General features: G+C 34.5%; 1 protein-coding gene across 7 annotated transcripts in view; it reads left to right on the top strand.

Moving 5' to 3' along the window:
• Positions 1 to 24,383, top strand: part of DNAI7 (dynein axonemal intermediate chain 7) — a 74,781-nt gene that overhangs the window by 1,051 nt on the left and 49,347 nt on the right. For 2 of the 7 annotated variants that reach the window (XM_059935474.1, XM_059935467.1), the window contains exons 2-6: positions 2,380 to 2,397; positions 16,090 to 16,174; positions 18,686 to 18,777; positions 20,997 to 21,098; positions 21,944 to 22,081. In XM_059935474.1, the coding sequence (XP_059791457.1) occupies positions 2,380 to 2,397; positions 16,090 to 16,174; positions 18,686 to 18,777; positions 20,997 to 21,098; positions 21,944 to 22,081 (435 nt within the window). Of the gene's footprint in view, positions 1 to 2,379; positions 2,398 to 16,089; positions 16,212 to 16,955; positions 17,129 to 18,685; positions 18,778 to 20,996; positions 21,099 to 21,943; positions 22,082 to 24,383 lie in introns of those variants that run through there. The other 5 variants (XM_059935472.1, XM_059935471.1, XM_059935473.1 and 2 more) reach the window with 5 other exon arrangements.

Below are 24,383 nucleotides of genomic sequence, written 5' to 3'. Positions count from 1 at the left end.
GCTTTTCAAGCTGTGTTTTAAAGTATGATTATGAATTTATCAGAAGTGATGAGAAGAAATAGAGCATGGAGAGCATTCATGTCAGGGAGAATAGACAGTAAATGGATTTTAAGTGGACTGAAAACCGCTGATAACTTAAGGGAACAATAAGCACCTATTTATTATCTTCCAATCGGTACATAAGTTTCTTGTTCTTAGATCCCTCTAGGAATCTTTCTCAAAATGTGGTTTCTGGAAAATTTGCCTCTAATAAACCTGGAATACCAGTTAAAATGCAAATTCCAGGAACAGACTGGACTCCAGATCTACATTAGTTTCCTAAGGCTGCCAAGTAACAACATACCACAAGCTAACTGGCTTAAACAACAGAGACTTACGGTTTCACAGTTCTAGAGGCTGGAAGTCCAAGTTCAAGGTGTTGTCAGGGTTATGCTCCCCCTGCAGGTGCCAGCTTCTGGTACTTCTTGGCTTGTGGCAGCATTACCTCATTCTTCACTGGCGTTCTCCCTGTGTGTGTGTCTGTGTCCAAATTTCCCCTTTTTTAACAAGGACGCCAGTCATGTTGGATCAGAGATCCACCCTATTCCAGTATGACCTCATCTTAATTTTACTACATCAGCAAGGACCCTCTCTCCAAATAAGGTAAAATTCAGAGATACTGGGAGATAGGACTTTAATGTATGAATTTTGAGGGGACACAATTCAACCAATAACATGAACTGAATTACAATGGGGAGAGAGAAGTGAGTGTGTACACTTTTAGCCCAGGAATATGCATTTTAACAAGCATCCTAGGTGATTCTTATGCCCTCGTAACTTTGAGAACTTCTCTACTACATGATGCTCTTACGATTTGCAGGATGGGTGAGGATATGTACGTAAACTCAACCTGCATCACATTAAAAGCACTGGTGAGAGATGACAATTCCCCCACCTTTAAAATGTGGCTACGTGGGAACAGGGCCAATGCTGTTTACCTATTCTGCTGTATAGTAGTTATTTCAAGATGGAAGCATGTTAACTATTAATTGATAGCAAATATGATAAAAATAAAACGCATTTGTAAAAGTTATGAGAGCCAAGTCTCCATTATTATTCATATCATCTCCAGCATCTCAGAGTGCTTTGTTTGTAAATCATTAATAAATACCTGCTGAACAAATTAGTGAAATATATGCACTTTTCAAGAAGATATAAGCTACTGCTTTGTGTCAGTTTTAACATGTATATTTTATACAGTGATAACCTTATGGCTTGAACCACTAACTTCTCCTGTACAAGTCATCAAATGTGGAAAGTGTATGATCTTATAGTCACATGGTCCCCTACAAATTCCTTACCAGAAATCTAATGAACACATGGGCCAAATCAGGAGATTACAAGTACTGTTACTAAAAACTACTTGTAAATATTGATTGAAATACTGTACTTTCCAAAATCAAAAAAAAGCATAGATCTGCTTTAGGACACATTGCTGAATAGAATCATTTTGTCATTGTTTTGCCTGTTTTAAATTACTGGTTCTCTTTCTATAAAATCAGCAATCTAACTTTACAGAAAGATTGTTTCTTTATAATATGAGATCTTTCCCACACTTTCAAGCTTGACATTAGTACCAATACTAATGTCAGTGATTTCTTCTTCTTTAGAACCCTTTAAACTAGTGCCTTCTTTTTTTTTTTTTTTTTTTAATTTTATAGCTACTTTATTTATTTATTTATTATTTTTTTATTTTTGGCTGTGTTGGGTCTTCGGTTCGTGCGAGGGCTTTCTCTAGTTGCGGCAAGCGGGGGCCACTCTTCATCGCGGTGCGGGGACCGCTCTTCATCGCGGTGCGCGGGCCTTTCACTATCGCGGCCCCTCCCGTTGCGGGGCACAGGCTCCAGAGGCGCAGGCTCAGTAGTTGTGGCTCACGGGCCCAGCTGCTCCGCGGCATGTGGGATCTTCCCAGACCAGGGCTCGAACCCGTGTCCCCTGCATTAACAGGCAGACTGTCAACCACTGCGCCACCAGGGAAGCCCACTAGTGCCTTCTTGACTGGTGCTCTGTTTCGTGATCGGGCATTTCGTTAAACATGGATCATTGATTGGCGTAAGAAAGAGTATAAAATCTACTTACAAAACATGCTTCAGTGGGTGAACTATCTTAGTCTTTCCTAGACTTGCTTGTAGTTTTGTCTGAATTCTTTTCTAAAAAAACTTTTTTATTTTGAGATGATTTTAGATTTACAGAAAAGTTGCATAGAGGGTACAGAGAGTTCCCTTATACTCTTTACCCAGCTTCTCCTAATTTTAATATGCTAGGTAATCAGGATACTTTTGTTTAAATGTCTGAATTATTTTTTAAATTTATCAATTCTTTTGTTTTTCCAACTTTTAGGGTCCCAAAGCAAAAAAGGTAGGTGGAAATTATTTCTCAAAATCGTTTTAAAGCACTGACATTGTACAAACAATTTTTAAACGTTTTCCAGTAGTTTTATTATAGTTTATAGAGTTTACTAAGCTTAGTTTTTAGACATTAATGCTATTTAAATCATGGAATAATCCCTTACAATAACAGGACGTATTTCAAATTTGACATAAAAAGATAGTTCTAATTTCACAAAGAGTTTTTAAAATACCTTTTAATTTTTACTTGTGTCTAGATTTGAGGTTTTTTTATTACTTGTGCACTAGAAAACTTTGGATTAGGAACCCTTTTCTTCATTTCAGATAAACACATAAAAATTTAGTTCTAAAACCTTCTGTGACTTAAAAGCGAACCCTAAGATAATATGTCTTTAAATGGGTTTCATGGTAACACATACTGAATTTTTCTGTGCTTTGTAAAAATTCGAGTTCATTAAGGGGTGTCTCAAATAACTTTTTCTCTCTTCTTGGTAGATTTATACCTGAAAGTAGAGATTATTATCTCTTGACTGGCAAACATAGACATAGTTCATTTGATCTAAAAAAATTTTTTTAATCAGTTGCCAAAGTAGTTGCATGCAAAAATGTGATTTCCACCTATTCTTGAAAAATTGGAAACCTGATAACATTGGACCTACAGTCCTATAAGGGAACGGTTGGCTAGACTAAGTAGCAGCTACCCCTTTGGGAAATGCATAAATTATTCAGTTTGCTGTTGTGCAGACTATGACCAAATCCCTTACATTATTTAGCTACCTGGTCCCAATAGGGATTTCGGTTTGGAATGCCAGCATTAAGGCATATCTGAAAAGTCACTACTCTGTTAATTTCCCCACCATTCTCTCTTATGGAATCAATTATACTCTCTGTGTTCTCATAGCACATGAATTTGTCCATACCTCAATTATAATGCCTATCATTTATTGTAATGATTTATCATTATGCGGTGTTCAAGGTCAAGAGCATGTTGTATTAATTTTTGTGTCCATAGCATTTAGTCTGGCACGTAGTAGAAATTCAATCAATATTTGTTGAATGAATATGTGAAACCCCATTTACCCTACCACTACTTTAAAACACTTGGGCCCTTGATTATTTAAGAAGAAATGCTTATATAAATGTGCATTCAATATTTATACAATTCAACATTTCTTCAAAAATGCTATTGAGTGCCATCTCTGTTTGCTTTTCTCAGTCACTTCAACCCACTACCAACCTGATACTGTTTTAGGGACTGTGGATATAAATAACTGAACAAAATTTATGAAGGCTCTGGGCACTTTCTTATGGGGGAAGTATTCTGGAGGACTATAATCATATATATGTTTGTCTACAATAGTTTATTAGTTTGTGTGAGCATTCATTTTCAGCTTTAGATTGTGAAATCTTAGAGGCATTGTTTTAAATCTGAAAACTCATTGTTCTAATGATTTTGGTACTTAACCATGGATGTATGGGTGCTAAATAAATACATTTGGATTATTTTCGTCATATTGTTCTTTCCCTTAAAGAATGGTGAGATTCATCCTGTGAAATTTGAAACCAAACATAAGGAAAAAATTACTCACTTTTTTTTTTTTTTAATGCTATTCTTGTCTGCTTACATTCTTTTTTTATGTATGTATGTATGTATGGCTGTGTTGGGTCTTTGTTTCTGTGCGAGGGCTTTCTCTAGTTGTGGCAAGCGGGGGCCACTCTTCATCGCGGTGCGCGGGCCTCTCACTATCGCGGCCTGTCTTGTTGCGGAGCACAGGCTCCAGACGCGCAGGCTCAGTAACTGTGGCTCACGGGCCGAGTTACTCCGCGGCATGTGGGATCTTCCCAGACCACGGCTCGAACCCGCGTTCCCTGCATTGGCAGGCAGAGTCTCAACCACTGCACCACCAGGGAAGCCCGCTCACTTTTTAATTATTTCCATTCTTAAAGATTATGGTTTGGGGATGAGGTGAGCCTGTAAAGGGAATTGCAGTATGGTTAAAAAAACATGGAAAGATATATTTTATTTCTGATTTCTTAAAGTTTTATTTTAAGGGAAAAAAATAGTAAACACATATGGTACAAAATTAAAGTAGCATAAAAATGTAAAAGTTCCTCCTAGCCAAGACTAAAAGAACCACTGCAAATCTTTTCATTCATTTTCTAATCATTAAAAAGTACACACACACACACACACACACACACACACACACACCCGTTTTCTCCCCACATAATGGGAGCATTCTGCACCTTCTAGTTTTCACTTGACGATGTTGCATTTTATTAATTCTAGTATACTCACCTTTTCACATTTTAACATGACTGAAATTGAGGTATGTTTTGTGGTTGATAATAACTTACAATCATTGTAGTCCTGAATTGACATATATTTCCTCCAGAGATGTTTGCTTCTGTCAGTCACTTGGGCTTACTACCAACCTAATACTACTTTAAATTCTCTTCCTGAGAGTTTTTGGACCACACTAATAGTATGAGTCAGACTGCAAATCCACATTAACTGACTTGTGGTTTAAATTTTCAGGGATTTTTTTTTCTTCATTCTATTCATTTTTCAGGATTGAGCTATGCAAGTTTCCTTGTTGAATCTTTCTGTATTGTAGGTTCATTTGTGTTTACCTAATATTCAGCTATATACAGGTGTTTCCTTTTATATTCACATCTTGGGCATTTCCTTTTTTGGTATAATATCAATAATTTAAATGTGCATCTTACATCTGATGGCATCATAGATTCTATGGAGTAAATATGTCTTGGGGACCTTTTTTTGTTTCAGCACATTGAGATTATATCACTTCTTTTCACAGCTGTATCACATTCCATTGAAAGTATATCTATGATTTTTATATTGTACCTATTTTTCACTACTACAAGCAAGGTGGAAATGAAGATCCTTGTATATAAGGCCTTGCAAACATATGGAAAAATAGTTGTTTCATTGATTTAGCAGTATTCTAGGCAATAAGAGTACAGCAGCAAGACAGAGTCCCTGTCTCCATGAAACTTACATTCTTTTTTTCCCAGCTTTATTAAGATACAATTGACGTATAACATTATAAGTTTCAAAGTATACAATGTGATGATTTGACATATGTATGTTTTATGAAATGATTACCAAAATAAGGTTGGTTAATACATCCATCACCTCACATAATTACCATTTTGTGTGTGTACCCGTGTGTGTTGAGAACATTTAAGATCAACTGTCTTAGCCACTTTCAAGTATACAATACAGTATTGTTAACTGTAGTCACCATGCTGTACATTAGATCCTCAGAACTTATTCATTTTAATAACTGGAAGTTTGTACCCTTTGACCAACACCTCTCCATTTCCCCCATTCCCAGCTCCTGGCAATTACCAATTTACTCTCTGTTTCTATGAGTTTGGCTTTTTTAGACTCCACATATAAGTGAGATCATGCAGTATTTGTCCTTCTCTGACTTATTTAACTTAGCATAATGCCCTCCAGGTTCATCTGTGTTGTTGCAAATAAGATCTTCTTCTTTTTTTGTGACTGAATAATATTCCATTATATGTATATATAATATATACAATATAATGTTTATAATATAATATATAATATTATATTAATATGTAATATATTCAATATATAATATATTACATTATATATAATAATATAATAATATATATTATTCCAATTGTCCAATAATATTATATATTATATATATATAACACATTTTCTTTATTCATTCTTTATTCATTCATCTGTGGATAGACACCACTTAGGTTGTTTTCATGTCTTGGCTATTGTGAATAATGTTGCAATGCACATGAGGGTGCAGATATCTCTTCAAGAGAGTGATTTCATTTCATGAAGCTTACATTCTTTCTGGGGAGGGGAGGTGAAGAAAAAATATAATTTCAGATTGCTTTGAATGTGCAGAAAACCAAGAAAGGGGTCAGTGGGAAATGTGGGATAGGGTATAATGTTATAATGGTGACTAAAGAACTAAAGTTTGAGAAGAGACCTGGATGAAATGAGCATTCTAGGCAGAAGAAACAGTTATTGCAAAGACCCATAGTTGGGAATGACCTTGGTGGTTAGAATAGAGTGAGCAAAGTTGAAGTGAAAGATAAAATGTGAGGCGGAGGGATGGTGAGGGTTGAGGGGTGGGCAGAAGGGTTGGGGGAGATAAGTAGGAACCAATTCTTAGCCAAGTAGGCCATGGTGAAACGTCTGGGTTTTATTCTGAGCGTGGGAGAGTTGTAAGCAGAGGAGTGACATGATCTGATTTATATCTTTAAATGGTCAGTGGAGAATTCGCTGTAGGGAAGCAAGAGTAGAAGTAGGAGGACCAGTTAGGAAACTGTTGCATCAGTGTAGGTCAGAAGTCTTTACACCAAGGTGAACCTACTTCTAAAAGTAAAACATACTTTTTCCTGGAAAAAATCTACTGTCTTGAAGCCCCGCACTTTTGCTATTGCATCTTCCCCTTTTGCAAGTACGCTTCTGCTTTACAAAACAAAGGTCTATCTCTCATCCATTCTAAATCTTACTGTACTTCATTGCCCTAGAACCTGGGCTATGAAACTAAAGGACATTTCAAAACACTCATGTTGGCAAGGCTTTCTTTAATCAAGGCACTAATGACTTCTTGTTTTTGTCTGTCTTACAAGTAAGTGGTGAAATGTGGCATTTGAAATATTGAGATATTCTGAATGTCCTATATTTTGTAGTGTGGAGTGGTGGGAGTGGTGGTAATCTTTATTTAGTGACATTGCTTGTAAGATTATTGTCAAATGATGATGCAAAAAAATGCTCTCACAGTGTAATTTATTGATAAAACATTCAGGCTCCAAAAATAATAACATTAATTTTTTTAATGAAGAAAGATTAAGGGTATCAGTAAAAATGTAAATGAGCTTAACATTTTTACATAGACCTTAAAGTTGCCTTTGAAACTTCATATAATTTAAATTAGTATTATTCATTGCAAAAACTAGGAAATTGTACAAAACTATAGAAAAGGTTGTAACACCTGGTACCCTGTTAAAAGACCTATTGCTGCATTTACATCAGTATGTTTTCTTCAGAAACCACTGTACTTCGTAGAATGCATGAAATAGCAGAAGACATTGATTAGATTGTAGGGAAAAATGCCTTACAGACTGATTAATGCTTAGATGAACTTGGAATACTTCGAATTGATTTTATTTGAATAGATTGAGACTGGTGCCCAAGTACCTCCAGGCATGGAACTGTAAAGAATGGGCAAAAAGGGGGCCCTATAGCTCATATCTATACTTATATCCTATTTTAATTTAGGAACACCATATTCACAAAGAAACTTTGGTTGCCTAAAATTTGAGTCCTGGTTTCTATGGAACATTCAATGTTTACCCTAAAATATAAATGGTGTTAAGTTCAGGACATTAAATAATTGCATCTTTTAAAACAATGTGTGAGGAAATGGAATCAGCTTATACCTGGCTTATAATAAAAAAAGAGATAGCTTATCATGAGGATGCATATTAACACATTTATTTGTAGAGAAACATGAAGTCAAACTGTGATAGAAAGTGATTATGATATGGCCAGTTGGTTTAACTTTGAAGGCTGGGCTTTGCTAATTAGGTAAATTGATTTTTTTTAAATACTTCGAATGAGCAAAATCTGTAGGTTTAAAGTTTTGATCAATTTAAAATCAAAGCAAGTGGTAAAATAAAATAATTTTTTCAAAATATTATTTTGATTTTCCCATTTCCAGTAATATTGGGCTTAAGATTTTTTGGGTCAAACTTTCTGCTGAAAACAATAAATAATGCTGACAAAAATATATATGTATAGATCAAAACTTCCATCTTAAAGGCACTTAAGAGCTGATAAGATAATAAGAAATTATCAGGAGAAAAACTAAATTAAGGAAGGAACCAAAGAAGTAATGGATGCACTAAAACTCTTTTTCATGAGGGCATTTGCAGTACAGGGCAAAACTTGAACTTGTGGTTTTAACAGCAACAATGGGAGCCAAAAACAGTGGAGTGATGTCTTCAATGTGCTGAGAGTAAATAACTGCCAACTTAGAATTCTGTATCAGCTTAAATAGTTTTCAAAAATAAAGGTGAAAGAAAAATGTTTTCTCAGGTAAAAACTGTGTTTTTCACCTGCAAAACAGACTATATGCATAAGGTATAAAACAGTAATCCAAATAATAACATGTGGGTTTAAAAAATAGATACATGACAACAACACATAATATTCATCAGTTGATAAGTAGATAAACAAGATGTGGTATATCCATACAATGAAATATTTTTTCAGCCCTAAAATGAAAGTATTGATACATGCTATAGCATGGAAGAACCTTGAAAACATTGTTCTGAATGAATAAAGCGAATCACAAAAGATCACACACTGTATGATTCCAGTTATATGAAATGTCCAGAATAGGCAAATCTATAGAGAAAGTAGATTAGTGGTTTCACAGAGCTGGGGGGTTGTGAGGAAATGGAAGGGGGCGCTGCTAATGGGTATGGGATTTCTTTTGAGGGGTGATGGAAATGTTCTGAAATTGATTATGGTGGTGGTTGCACAGCTCTGAATACACTAAAAGCCGTTGAATTCTACACTGTAAATGGGTGAACTATATGGTATGTAAGTTTTATCTCAGTAAAACTGTTTTAAAAAGATATATGACAACAATAATGTATAATTTGGGTAGGGCAAGGATTAATTGAGTTAAGATGTTCTAAAGTCCCTGTACTGTTTGGTAGTATGATAAATGTATTTATATATTAGGTACCTAGGTTGACTTTCTAGGATAGCCACTCAAATGATATAAATAGAGTATATAACTTCCAAACCAGTAGAGGGAAAATAGTGCACTAACAAAAAAATAATCAATTGAAGATACCAAGAAATATGAAAAGAAGGCCAGACAAACCCAAAATCAAAAGAGAAAGATTGTCAGATTGGATAAAAAATAAAATCCAACAATAATCTTTTTACAAACACCATCTAAAGAATAAAAATACAGAAGAGTTAAAGTAAGATGATGGAAAAAGGCATGCTATGCAAATAATAGAAAGATGAAAGTTGGTATAACTATATTAATATTAGACATGGTAGACTTTAAGACAAAAAGCACTTCTAGAAATAAAGAGGGTCATTTTGTAATGATGAAGTTTTGATTAACCAAGAAAATATAATTTTAAATTTGTATATACCTAATTATAATGCCTTGAAATATACATTGCACAGATTCAGAGACCTGTCAGGAGAAATAGACAAGTTCACAATCATAGTGGACAATTTCTTTCAGTAACTGATAGAACAAGCATTAAAAAAAAATAAAACAGTAAGGACGTAGAAGATTGGAACAACATGAACAAATCATTAGCTTTGTTAGAATAAGCATTAGACATATTTAGAACATTGCACTCAACAACTAGAGAATCTTAAGCACACATATTTTTTTTTCCAAAACTGACAATGTACTGTGACATAAAACTATTCTCAAAGTTCAAAGAATTGAAACAATTCAGAGCATGTATTATAACCTAATGAAATTAAGATTAAAAATCAAAGAAATAAGTTATAAACAGGAAGTTACAATATGCTGGGAATTTAAAAAAAATTCTCAAGTGGGTCAAGAAGTAATATAATGGAAGTAAAAAGATAATTTTAACTCAGTAATAAGAAAAAAACTTCAAAATTTGTGAATGTGTCTAAAGAAGTACTTAGAGGGAAATATGTAGCCCTAAATACTTACTTTAGAAGATGAAAAATTAATGAAACGAAACCATCTTCAAGAAATAAGAAAAAGAAACTCGAAGTAAGGAGGAGGAAGGAAATAATAAAGACAAATATAAAAATTAATAAAATATAAAACATACAATAGAGAGGATTTATAACCTCATATCTTTCAAGTCTTCACTCAAATGTTACCTTCTCCATGAGGCCCACCCTAAACACTGTATTTAAAATTGTAATTCATCCCTTCCCCAATGACCCCTGCAGTCTGGTGTCCCCTTGATTTCTCCCATAGCACTTTTCATCTTCTAAAATATTTTATAAATTATTTTACAATTTTGTTTATTGTACCACAGAGATATATTGTACAGCACAGGGAATATAGCCAATATTTTATAATAGCTATAAATGGAGTATAATCATTAAAAATTGTGACTCACTATGTTGTATACCTGAAACTTATATTAATACTGTAAATCAACTAGTCCTCAATTTTAAACATTATTTTTAAATATTTTGTTTATAGTTTTTGTCTTTCTCTTCCCATTTGAATATAAGTTCATTAAGACAAGGATTTCTGTTTACTGATATATCTCAAATACCTATCACATATTAGACTCTCAGTATTTCTTAAAATAGTTGAATGAATAAATAGGCCACAATTTATTTCTCTGAAAATACTGATAAAATTGACAATTTTCTGGTAAATTTTATCAAGAAGAACAAATGGCATAAATAATTAATACAGGCATTCCTTATTTTATCATGCTTTGCTTTATTGCACTTCACAGATATGGCATTTTTTACAAATTGAAGGTTTGTGTTGAGCAAGTCTATCTGTGCCATTTTTCCAATAGCATTTGCTCACTTCGTGTCTCTGTGTCACATTTTGGTAATACTTGCAATATTTCAAATCCTATGACTTGCTAAAGGCTCAAATGATAGTTAGCATTTTTTAGCAATAAAGTATTTTTAAATTAAGGTGTGTATATTTTTTTAGACACAGTGCTATCGCACACTTAATAGACTACAGTATAGTGTAAACATAACTTCTATATGGGCTGGGAAACCAAAAAATTTATGACTTGCAATATTCCACCACTTTACTGTGGTGGTCTGGAATCAAACCCGCAGTATCTCCAAGGTATGCCTGTATTAGGAATGAAAAGAGAGACGTGACTTTAACAATAAATGACATAATTTGAACAGCTTTATATGCCAATAAATTAGAAAATTTAGATGAATTAGACAAATAGAAAAAAAAAAACCTTCTCACACTATTTCATGAAGAAGTAGAAAACCTGAATAGTCCTATAATCATTTAAGAAATTATATCAGTGGTTAAAATTTTTCCCAGAAAGAAAATTCTAGGTCTGTAAGTCTTTGTTAGCTAGTCCTTCATTCAAAGATAAATTATTTCACTTTTATACAAATCCTTCTGGAGCATGAAAAAAGAGGAAGCATTCCTAATTAATTTTGAGTTACCGGGGTAGCCTGAGAATAGCAAGAGAAAGGAAAATTGAAGCCCATACATGAACATTAATACAAAATGTCTAAACAAAATGTTAGCAAGAATGATAATAAATCATGACCCAATTCAGCTTATTCCAGAGAGGCAGAATTGGTTTAATGTAAGAAATTAAATGCATACAATTAGATGGAGTTAAAAATTCAATTACTGTGCCTTACCATTTAATAGCTTAAAGGGTACCTCTTTAGCCTGATAGAAGTATCTATATTTTAAATAAACAAAAAACTGCCAGAGAAGCAAAATACTGAAATTAACAAATATTGACTAGGATAATGATTATGAGAGTGTAAATTGGAATAATTACTTTAGAAAACTCAACTTCAACAACATTGAAAATGCACATACCCACCAGTTTTACTTCTAGGTATACATTGTAGAGAAATTCTTGTATGGACACCAGGATACATACACTCAAAGGTTTATAGCAGCATTATTCATGATAGTAAACTAGAAACCATCCAATGTCAATCAGTAGAAGAATGGATAAATAACTTAATGAGTTACTATTCAGCAGTGAAAATATACAGCTACTGCTATATCCCCCCTTGGGTGAATCTTACAAACCATAATTTGTATCTAAAGAAGTGAATCACACAAAAGGACAAATATTGTATTATCCTACTTATAGGAAATATCTAGAGTAGTCAACCTCATAAAGACAAAAAGTAGGATGGTGATTGATAGGGGCTGGGTTGGGGGCAGAAGGGGAGTTAATGTGTAATGGATACAGAGTTTCGGTTTGGGATGATGAAAAAGTTCTGGAGTTGGGTGGAGGTTATGGTTGTACAACAATGTAAATGTACTTAATGCCACTGACCTGCACACTAAAAAATGGTTAAAATGGTATATTTTATGTTATGTATATTTTATGACAATAAATAAGTAAATTACAATTGTATACATAAAGTATAATTGGATTTATGAAAAAATTCAAAGGTAAGAAAACTATTGTTTAGGAACATATACATATGTAATAAAACTTTAAAGCAAAACAAGAAGAACATTACAAATATCAGTGATTATCTCTAGGAGTAATTTTTTTGGTAAGTCAATATAATTTTTGGCATATGTTGTGGAAAGAATTCAAAGAACTGCACGATACAGCTGTAACAAACCTATTCCCATCGGCTTTTTAATATAAACCAAATTTCTCATTTCTTATAGCTATAAAAATTAAAATAGAATCTGTCTGAATCCTTGTTTCATTCAGCAATAGCTAACATTTATCCTTGGATCATGAACTAACCAGGAAAACGAAAAAACCCGACAATCTCATCAAAAGGCGCATATCTACTAAAATTTTACTTTTTATGTTTTAATATTTACCTATCAAAATTTGTAATATAAAATGTTGCTTTGTTCAATTGTGTACCGAAAATAATTATAAAATTAACTCAATCCAGAGCAAAATTTGTATTGCTTAGAAACTTAGAGTCAAGGAAATTAAAATTTTCATACATATTTTTATAACATAAATATGATAGGAAGATCAACAAAAGTTGTTCAAGTGTATTACACTAGGATAAGATTCTGTGGGGGAAGTGGAATGGAAATATGAATTCAAAGAGAAAAGGATTAAAATTTTTATTAAAGAAAAGCTTGTTCATATTTTTTTATTTGATATTGGCCGTCAAATCACTATAGTATGTATCGATAGATCCATTGGATATATTTTAAATAGTGATGGATATATTTAAAGGAGTGATGTAAAAGTTTTCTTTTATATATGATATACTAGAAAGTACAACATTTGAATTTATTTAAACTTGTGGTAAAAAGTTTTCAATGTCAACTTAAAAATGTGTGAAGGGGGTACATAGCTTTTCAAAATCCTTTTAGGGACTATATGAACAAATAATTTTTAAAGTTACTAATCAACTACATCTGAGGAGGAGAAACCAGAGAAGAAGTCTAAGAAGGAGGGAAGAAGCAAATTCAGATAGTACCAACCTGAAGGCCTAATGAAGAAAATATTTCAAGATGGAAGAAGAAAACTTCGTCAAATAATGATAACAGATGAGTAAAATGAGGGCCGAAAATTGGCCATTGTCATTGGAAACATGGCCATCTTAAGGTTCCATGACAAGAGAGGTTTCAATGGAACAATAAAAATGAAAGCCTGATTAGAATGGGGCATGCAGAAAATGGGGACGTGAAAGCAGTGGGCAACTCCCTTTAGGCAGTCTAATATAAAGGGTAACAGCATTGGAGCAAAAGAGGAAGAGGGATGTGAAATCCAGGGAGGGAGAGATCTATGAATAACTAGAGGTGTTAATTACAGGACCCAAGTCTTATATAGGCAATAGGGGATAGGATCTAGTGTACAAGTGGTGGATTCAGACTTAAATAGCAGAAGGTACATCCAGTTCATCCAGTGTAACAGGAAGGAAGGAAGACAAAGATAGAGGTAGATTAAAAGATCTGGTGTGTAGGGGCTTCCCTGGTGGCGCAGTGGTTGAGAATCTGCCTGCTAATGCAGGGGACACGGGTTCGAGCCCTGGTCTGGGAGGATCCCACATGCCGCGGAGCAACTAGGCCCGTGGGCCACAGCTGCTGAGCCTGCGCGTCTGGAGCCTGTGCCCCGCAGCGGGAGGGGCCGCGACGGTGAGAGGCCCGCGCACCGCGATGAAGAGCGGTCCCCGCACCGCGATGAAGAGTGGCCCCCACTTGCCGCAACTAGAGAAAGCCCTCGCACGAACCGAAGACCCAACACAGTCAAAAATAAAAAAAAATAAAAAAAATAAAGATCTGGTGTGTAAAGGAGCTTATTCTTAAAAGTTTCTAGTGATGTAAGAGGTAAAGTCAACAGTTGAGAGTAGGAAAGAGGAGAGGATTTTGGAAGAGTGAAGAGAATGAAATAACAATAAGAATACTGTATGGTGCTTAGAGCCTGTTTAAAATGTGTGCTCACAAATTTGAGCTCATGTATTTCTCTCTGGCAAGGTTCAGCTGCTCCTATTGGTAGCTCAGAATAAGTGGAGAGTTGGGTTTAACTAGAACTAGGAATTTGCCGGCTGAGCTTCTCAGAGGGAGAGGAAAATAGGGAAGGCAGAGATATATAAGTTAGTGATTATGTGATGAACTGTGAAATCTAACCAGGGTAAGGAAGAAGTGACAGTATGCGGGGGTTGATGAATGGTGAAAAAGTGATAGGGCTAATGGATTAGAGACTCCAATGGAGCATCCTGCAGTAGGTAAGCCAAAAAGCAGGTGGTCATCCAAGAGTCTGTGTATCCCTAGGATTAACCACTCAGTTGATTCCTAAATTTAGGTGGTGCACTTCTCTTTCCATACTCTCCCCTAGGGAAAATGGAGGGGAGGCGGTCATCACCAAGATAGTCCTCAAATCTGTATTCTGTAGCCCTGATCTCTTTGCTACATCTCAGTTCTTCAGTTTCAAAGCCTGCAAGCATTGCCTGGATGGTCCAGCAGCACTTCATACTAATTAAATTTCTCTAAACAGTTTCTCTTTCAAGTTTGCATCTTCGGGACTACTATTCTTCTTTTTTGATTCTTCTCTGACTCCTTCCTCTCCATGACTCCAGTTTTAATCATTATCAAATAAGTTAACTTATAAAATATTTATTGGATCCATTCCCCATCAGCATTTCCATTGTCATGACTTTATTAATTATTGTTAATAGTAGCCAAAATGTATCATCTTTACAATCATTTTTTCCCCTAACACCAGGCTTGTTTTCCAGATAATAGCCACAGACCTGGAAAACTTTTAGGGGGTTTCCAATTCTTTTAGCATAATGTCCAATCTCTACAGCATAGGCTCCAACCTTCTTTTCCATTCTTATGTCCATCATTACCTCTTCTTGGGGTTTTCCTAGGGCCTATCCAGTGCTCTCCCAACTCCATATCTTATGCCTGCCTTTCCCTCTTCTTGGAGTATCTTCCTCTCATATCTGAATGTTAAAATCTTTTGGGCACAAACTTAAATATTAGATACTCTATAAAAATTTTACTTGATCCCAGCTGTTGAAAACAATTTGGCCTTACTCCACACTTGCAAAATAACTCTATATCTGTTAGTCATAAAAATATCTTTAATTTTTATAGACATGTAGCTGTGTTAAAGATATTTTTACATATATTTTATTTTAATCCTTACAAAAATGAAATGAGGTTTTATTTAGCACCACTTTAAAGATGTGAAAACTGAGAATGAGAGAATTAAATTGTATATACTTGTCACTGTCACTCTTGCCTTTGAATAATTTATATGTTAATTTTCCTACTTGTTTCCATACTTTGTCCTCAAGGCACTGAGTCAAGGCTTTGCACTTAATAGGCAGTCTTATTTGAATGAGTAGAAGACTGGATTCATGAAAGTAAAAGTGTTTTTCATAATTGCTAGTTGAGGGATATGTGTTTTTAAGTAATTTGAGTACATGTGAATAAGCTTTTTAAAAGTTGTGGCCTTTATTAAGTCTGGCAGTAAGAAAAAGAGAATCACCAAAGCTGACCGGTTGAAGCAGCTACAAGAGGAGGAGGAGAAACGACAAAAGGAGGAAGGTATAAAACACACAGTGATAACTATTGTCATATGCAGGTAATACTAACAATAGGTTTGTATTTCTGTCATCCAGTCAATACTTTTTAAAAACAGTTTTCAAAATTTTTAATTTTTTGAATTTAATCTGTTTTATAATAGCTATTTACTATTTAAAGGGTACCCAGAAATTTCTGTTAGTACACGCCAATCATTTTCAGGTATATCTTGAAGGAGAGTTGCCAGTTAAAATACAGGATGCCCAGTTAAATTGAATTTCAGATAAACAGTGGATAATTTGGGATAATTTGCCTCATGCAATGTTTAGGATATACTTGAACCAAAAAAAGAGTCCATTGTTTATCTGAAATTCAAATTCATCTGAGCATCCTATATTTTTATTTGCTAAATATGGCAACCCTATCTTAATTAAATTAAGTGTAAGACGTTTATACTTATTGATTAAATTAAGAGCATTGGTACTGATTGTGTAGTAAGAATTCTGAAACTCAAATTAAATATGGGGAATATACACTAGCAAGAAATATACAGAGCAGCCTAAGTTCTTATAGTTTAATAATATTTATTTGTCAAGTTTAAAGAGGACTTTCATTTGTTAAAGAATGTCCAGTAAAAATTAATGAAAATTTGGTCATTTAAAATAATAAAAAGTGACTTTAAAAATCTGAATAGTTTATAAAAATAGAACTACCATATGACCCAGCATTCCCACTACTGGGCATATACCATATGCCCAGAAAACCATAATTCAAAAAGAGTCATGTACCACAATCTTCATTGCAGCAGTATTTACAGTAGCCAAGACATGGAAGCAACCTAAGTGTTCATCGACAGATGAATGGATAAAGAAGATGTGGCACATATATACAATGGAATGTTACTCAGCCATAAAAAGAAACGAAATTGAGCTATTTGTAGTGAAGTGGATGGACCTAGAGTCTGTCATACAGAGTGAAGTAAGTCAGAAAGAGAAAACAAATACCATATGCTAACACATGTATATGGAATCTAAAAAAAAAAAAAAAAAGGTTCTGATGAACCAAGCGACAGGACAGGAATAAAGACACAGACGTAGAGAATGGACTTGAGGACACGGGGAGGGGGAAGGGTAAGCTGGGACAAAGTGAGAGAGTAATATTGACATATATACACTACCAAATATAAAATAGACAGCTAGTGGGAAGCAGCTGCATAGCACAGGGAGATCAGCTCAGTGCTTTGTGATGACCTAGAGGGGTGGGATAGGGAGGGTGGGAGGGAGACACAAGAGGGAGGGGATATGGGGATATACATATGCATATAGCTGATTCACTTTGTTATACAGCAGAAACTAACAACATTGTAAAGCAATTATACTCCAATAAAGATGTTAAAAAAACAATCTGAATATTTCAGATGGTTGTAGCTTTTAGCATGAAGAATATCTGTTGATTCAGATTCAGGTTTTAAATGTCTGTTCTTAGTTTCCATGTTGATTTTTTAATGTATAATCATATAAATCTTTTTTAGGTGACTCATGATAATAATACAGTATCAGGATCTACATCTTGGGGAATGTTTTATTATATTGGGTTAAACTCATATTCTTCAACATATATTTCATATTTTGTTTTTTAATAGTGTAAGCAAGGGAAGATTAAGATAGTTACTTCTGATGATGTAGATGTCACAAGGTTATGGAAATCTTCTGAAGATTTTACCTCTCCTTAATTACCCATGATAGATTTGTCATTTTTCATTGATTAAAATCATTATTGGGATTGACATGTATACACTGATGTGTATAAAACTGATGCCTAATAAGAACCTGCAGTATAAAAAAACAAACAAAACAACTAATACTAAACTTTCATTGGGTTATTTGTATGGAAACATGTTAATATAAATGTTTCAGACATTACAAAAAAAAAAAAAAATCATTATTGGATTGCTATAAACTTTTTGGAGAAGAGAAATATCATTGTGACCCAGAAATTTTGAGAGTCATGTTACTTTTTTTTTTTTAATTTATTTTTATTTATTTATTTTTGGCTGAGTTAGGTCTTCATTGCTGTGCGCAGGCTTTCTCTAGTTGCAGAGAGCGGGGGCTACTCTTCGTGGCAGTGCACAGGCTTTTCATTGAGGTGGCTTCTCTTGTTGCAGAGCACAGGCTCTAGGCACACAGGCTTCAGTAGTTGTGGCACGTGGGCTCAGTAGTTGTGCCTTGCGGGCTCTAGAGTGCAGGCTCAGTAGTTGTGGCGCACAGGCTTAGTTGCTCCGGGGCATGTGGAATCTTCCTGGACCAGGGCTTGAACCCGTGTCCCCTGTATTGGCAGGCGGATTCTTAACCGCTGTGCCACCAGGGAAGTCCGAGAGTCATGTTACATTTTTGAAAGAAATCTAGCAGTTTTATTTCTACCACACAATAAAGGTTGTGACTTCTATCAAATATTCCATTACTGCATCTTAAATATTTGAAATAACTTTAAGGGCTTAAAAACAGACTAAAGATTTCTTTTGTTGTTGTTCTTTAGAGGAAGCCCGTGTGAAATATGAAAAAGAAGAAATGGAAAGACTTGACATACAACGAACTGAGAAAGAAAAATTGCGAAAACTTGAAGCAAAAGTAAATAAACATTAATGCTATTATTACTGAAGACAAACTATGTGGCTATCAGATCTGTTTGGCCATTTAACGTCATTCTCCCCCATAGCTACCAGTAATATTTAGGCCTATATGAACTGGTTTAATTCATTTGATCCTACCATAAAGTTATGGTTGGTAAATTATTACCCACATTTCACAAATCAGGAAATTGGGGAATAGAGAGATTAAGCAGCTAATAAATTTCAGAGCCAGGACTTAGACAGAAGTAGTCTTGCTTCAGAGCCCATGCTTGTAACCATTAAGTTATTATTCTCAATCTGTCGTATAGATAATTAAATAGGGACCAAAAAATGTTCAAATTCTACCTCTCCTTTTAAAATTTCACTTCTCTTTTTCACCAGAATTTTTCATTATTGGATCAGTAGTTCTGTGATATTTTAATCTCAGGACAAAACCTCATTACTATTAAAAAGTGAAGATCCCCAAGGAGTTTTTGTTTATGTTTATCAATATTTACTATATTAGAAATTAAAACAAAAACTTAAAAATATCTATTATATTAATAGAGATTAAACATTGTTAAACATAAACATGAATAAAAAGTAAATACATTAACATTTAAAAAAACAATTACAGTATATATATATATTTATTGAAGTATAATTGACATTTTAAATTATATTGGTTTTAGGTGTACAAAATAATGATTCGATAGTTGTATATATTGTGAAATGATCCCACAATAAGTCTAGTTAACATCCATCACCACATATATATATATATATATATATTTTTTTTTTTTTTTTTTTTTGACGTGGCCCATTTTTAAAGGCTTTATTGAATCTGTTACAATATTGCTTCTGTTTTATGTTTTGGTTTTTTGGCCAAGAGGTATGTGGGATCTTAGCTCCCTGACCAGTGATCGAACCCACACCCCCTGCATTGGAAGGCGAAGTCTTAACCACTGGACTGCCAGGGAAGTCCCTATATATTTTTAATTAGGGAAATAAGTGGCATTGTCTATATTTTTAAAATCTCTTTAATCCCTGACTTAACAGAAGACAACTGGATCTCATACCTACTTCATCATTCCATCTGTTACAATATGTTGTTCTGACTGAAGTATGTGAAGAAAATCTGGCATCACACAGATATGTAGTTGGAAAAAGGAGGAATGTTGTAAGAGCCTTTCAGATAATTGTGGATATTCTTCTTTGATACTATACTGAAACTAGATACGTGGTAGCACCTTAATGTGGAATCTGAAACCAAATCAACGAACTTTACATACTCTATTATACTAAAACCTTGATCTCTTCTTACACTTTGAGTAGATCTTGTTTCCACGCATGATTTTGCAACATAATGCACTGATTGCTTGGAAAAAATTGGTTCACTGAATTATTTGCTTCCAAATGTTGACATATTTTTATCATTCATTATCCAAAAAAAAAAAAAAAAAAATCATATGCATTAGTATCATCTCCAGTCAAATCAGAAAAGTTTTTAAGGATTGGGAAACTGTCAGGCTCCCTGGTGGTGGATATAGGTTTTCTAAAATTCAAGTTTTTATTTGAAAGCTTGAATTTTATCACTGGCAACAAATACTTTGAGTTGTTTCCTGAAAGTGACATGCTCAATTCATTCATTTTTGACAGAATGTCTGACAGAATACTCAAATAGTTGCATAAATGTTTATTTCTGAAGATAGCATTGTCCTCTGTTATGTAGCAGAAGTGCTCTATGCATACTTCCCATTTTATCACACAGAATATTAAAAAGGCATATAGTTAAGGTTTGACATCTAATAAAATTAATAAATTTCACTTCTTCATCAGGTCATTCTTATGTGAAACTGACTGCTATCACCCCTCTCCCCTGAAGAATATGACCACTAGTATAGCTTATGCCTTGATTTGCGCTAAGGCGCCAGCAGTTTTACACCATCTTGCAAATGTGTACACTGCAAAAAAAGCGAATAAAGTCTTAGTATTATTATTAAAATAGATTTGACCTCACAGATCCTGAAAAAGTTTGGGAGACCCACCAGGATTCTGCAGATCACACTTCGCACACCACTGTTTCAGATGAAAACTTTTGGAAATATCAGTTACATTTAAACTGATTGTAGTATTCATCTTGAAATTAAATACTTGTCAAGTAAATTTTAGGTGCTACTTATGAAACACAAAGCTGAAATTAAAGAAGAGATCAATGTATCTATCCCCATGAAACAGGATCTAGAAAGAAGAAATGAAGAGCTTGAAGAACTTTATTTATTAGAGGCATGTTTTCCTGAAGCAGAGAAATTGAAACGAGATAGTAGATTGCTTTCTCAGGTAAGACTGATTTTATTTATTTAGCTAATACTTTTGTACCACAAGAGGGAGTTATAATCCAATATCTGTTTAAATAACAAGAAACTTTAAATTTGTCTATAAAAAAATCTCTAATCTGACAAATATCTCTCACATTGCTTGTAGCAAAGTAAATTCATATAGCTCTGTAGAAATCTATTTGTCAGTAATAAGATCCTTGAAATTTTTATATCCTTTTACTCTGATTTAATTTGGGACAATCTATACTGAGGAAATTATCCTAAATTAAAATATAAAAAGTTTGAGCCTAAGGCAATCTAGTGTTGCTCAAAACAGTGTAACTTTGGAAACAATGTAGATGATTATCAGGATAAAAAGGAAAAACTGTAATAATATGGCAAAAGATTATAGTATAATTTAAAACAAAAAAATTGTAAGTACAATAAGATTACAAATGTAGAATTTGCATAGACTACAAAATGAATGGAAGGACTAATACTAAAATGACAGTGGCAGTTAACAATTAGTAGTCATTTGAGAAGTAGAAATTAGCTCAAGTGTTGGCTTTTGTACATACAGGAGCTATATGATTAGAGAGGAAAGCAAAACAAAACCAACTTGTAAATACTTTTTTAAAAATAAAAGTATGACAGTAAATAGAACTTCTATTTATTTGAAATATTGAGGCTTTTAAATTATTTTGATGAAGAGGAATTTGGTTATTTTAGAGATATCTCAAGTAACTAAAGTCATAATATGTTTTTTGCCTAATATGGAAAACAAGGTTATAAGCTTCAAAAAAGAAGTAATTTAATCTTTGGTTGAATTTTCATCAGTGTGAACCTTCAAACATTTTTATTCCACAGTGGAAACACTACATTCAATGTGATGGCAGTCCTGATCCTTCAATATCCCAAGAAATTAATACTTTTATTAGCTTGTGGAAAGAGGAAACCAATGAGACTTTTGAGGCAGTGACTGCGAAGAGTAAACTAGTGCTAAATGTAAGTATTTAAGTATTATTCTGTAATTTTAAATTATGTAAATTACAATTGTCTATATTGACTCTAAAAATAGAAATAAATTAAATAAAGTATTTTTCAGTTAATAACACTACTACTTCCTTGGCTGTGGAGAAACATATTTGCTCATCTTTTTGTTTTCTTTTTTATTTTTGGCACTCCTAAAAACCTCTTGCCACCTTAGGTAAGATCAGCCTAACATAAATTTGAAACAGTAACTGTATGTATATCTAATTCAAGAAAAAATCAAGTTGCATCCATTTATGTAGATAGCTCGAGTGCAAAAATGTATGGTTTTATCCTCAGCCAGAATTGTGCACCATTCAGTGATTCACTACACGTTTTTTTTAATGTTAACTATGAGCCAGGCACCTCTTTTAAGCACTGGAAGTACAAAGATGAATAAGAATATCCTACCTTCTGTTTCTGCAAATCGGATGGATAGGCTAACCTGAGGAGCTACCACATTACCAATGCACTTAAAAATGCTAGGAAAAAAAATTTAACGACATTTAAATCCATTGCCTAGCTCAAAAGAAGGCAAAGGAGAATCTTGGAGGCCATAAAACAATTCAGAAAAGTGGGCAAGTCTCAAAGTCAGTGGCCTCCCAGAGAGTGTCTATTTGTTAACCCCTGGTGGCTTAGCACTGGTTTAAAGGGCAATCAGGAGGCAAAGCCTAGGGTACAAGGAAGGTAGCAAGTTGGATCAGAGACACTTTTATGGCTGGGAACCTCAAAATGGTAATGTGGATAAATAGGGGAAAACCTACTTTGCAAAGGGAGATGTTAAGAGCTTGATTGGCTCAACGTTTAGCTTAATGAAGGGAAAACAAAAATGTCTCTACTGAGAATTCTTAATAATGAGTGAGTCAGGAGTTAGACTGAAGAATTTATCAGAATACAGCACAGAGAGATAAAGAGATGAAAAATATCAAAGAGTAGTTAACAGACATGTATGATGGAGCAAAAAGGACTAAACGTATATTGATAAGGAGTACCAGAAGGAGACAGAGAGACACAGAAGAATGAGGGAGACAATATTCAAAGAGATAGTGGCTGACGATTTTCCAGAATCCTCAGAAACCCAGCAAATCCCAAGTTAGGATACAAAGAAAGGAATCCACACTTAGACACACCTACATAATATTAGAAACTAGAAGGAATTCACTCCTCTTGGTCCTTTTATCCTCTAATGCTTGTTGTTTCTATTTCTGCCATGTTGTGCTTCTTGTCACTGTGGTTTACTTCTCCATGTTGCTATAAAATGGAATAACTCCAGACTGTTACGGTCATAACATGCTCGCCTAATTTAATCTGGAAAACAAGCTTATGAGATTCATTTTACATATGAAGAAACGGGTTGTGACTTGCTTACGGTCCCCTATGAGACCTTAGATGGGCATTACTCTGACTTTCCAAAGACTCCAAAGAGCCTTCCATGAAGTGTTTGGATGCTAATGGATTCATCATACAGTATTCTTGCCATTGCATATTATCTGTTTTTGGCTGCGTTGGGTCTTTGTTGCTGCGCACGGACTTTCTCTAGTTGCACTGAGCAGGGGCTACTCTTCGTTGTGGAGCGCAGGCTTCTCATTGCGGTGGCTTCTCTTGTTGCAGAGCATGGACTCTAGGCACATGGGCTTCAGCAGTTGTGGCATGCGGTCTCAGTAGTTGTGGCACATGGGCTCAGTAGTTGTGGTGCATGGGCTTAGTTAACTCTCAGAGTTTTCCACCCTGAGTTCCCAGCAATTCATTGTTTACAGTTCAGGTTTACAGACCTGGCACTGGTTCCTGCAGTGGTTTCTGCTCCTGACATTCTGCTCTGATAAACTGACTCCCTGTATTCACCTGTAGGTCTCTCCAATCTTGGGGACAGGGATTTGCTCTGTGTCCTCCCCTCTTTTATGGAACAAAGAATAGTGGTTGGTTATTCAGTCTGTTCAGCTTTTCACTTGTTAGGATTGAGTGGTGTCTTCCAAGCTCCTTACTGGTGGAACCAGGTTGCCTCAGTTTCCTCATCTATAATATAGGCACAATCAACAGTACCTACCTTATAGAGTTATGATGGGATGAAATGGATTAAAACATATAAAGCATTTAGAACAGTTCCTGGCAAATAGTAAGCATTCAGTAAATGTTAGTAATTCTCCTCCTCCTCCTCTTCCTCTTTCTCCTCACTCTCCTCCTCCTCATCATTTTGTTATTGTTTCTATTGTTCCACAGTCTTAAGTAGTGACAAGCTGTGCCTCCTCTATCAGCTCGCTAATGACAGCTCTGTTACACA

Source organism: Balaenoptera ricei, chromosome 10 (assembly GCF_028023285.1).
Source record: "Balaenoptera ricei isolate mBalRic1 chromosome 10, mBalRic1.hap2, whole genome shotgun sequence".
In the NCBI taxonomy this organism is placed as follows: Eukaryota; Metazoa; Chordata; class Mammalia; order Artiodactyla; family Balaenopteridae; genus Balaenoptera; species Balaenoptera ricei.
The sequence above is the reverse complement of the archived record's forward strand: the minus strand, read 5'-3'. Positions and strand labels throughout refer to the sequence as shown.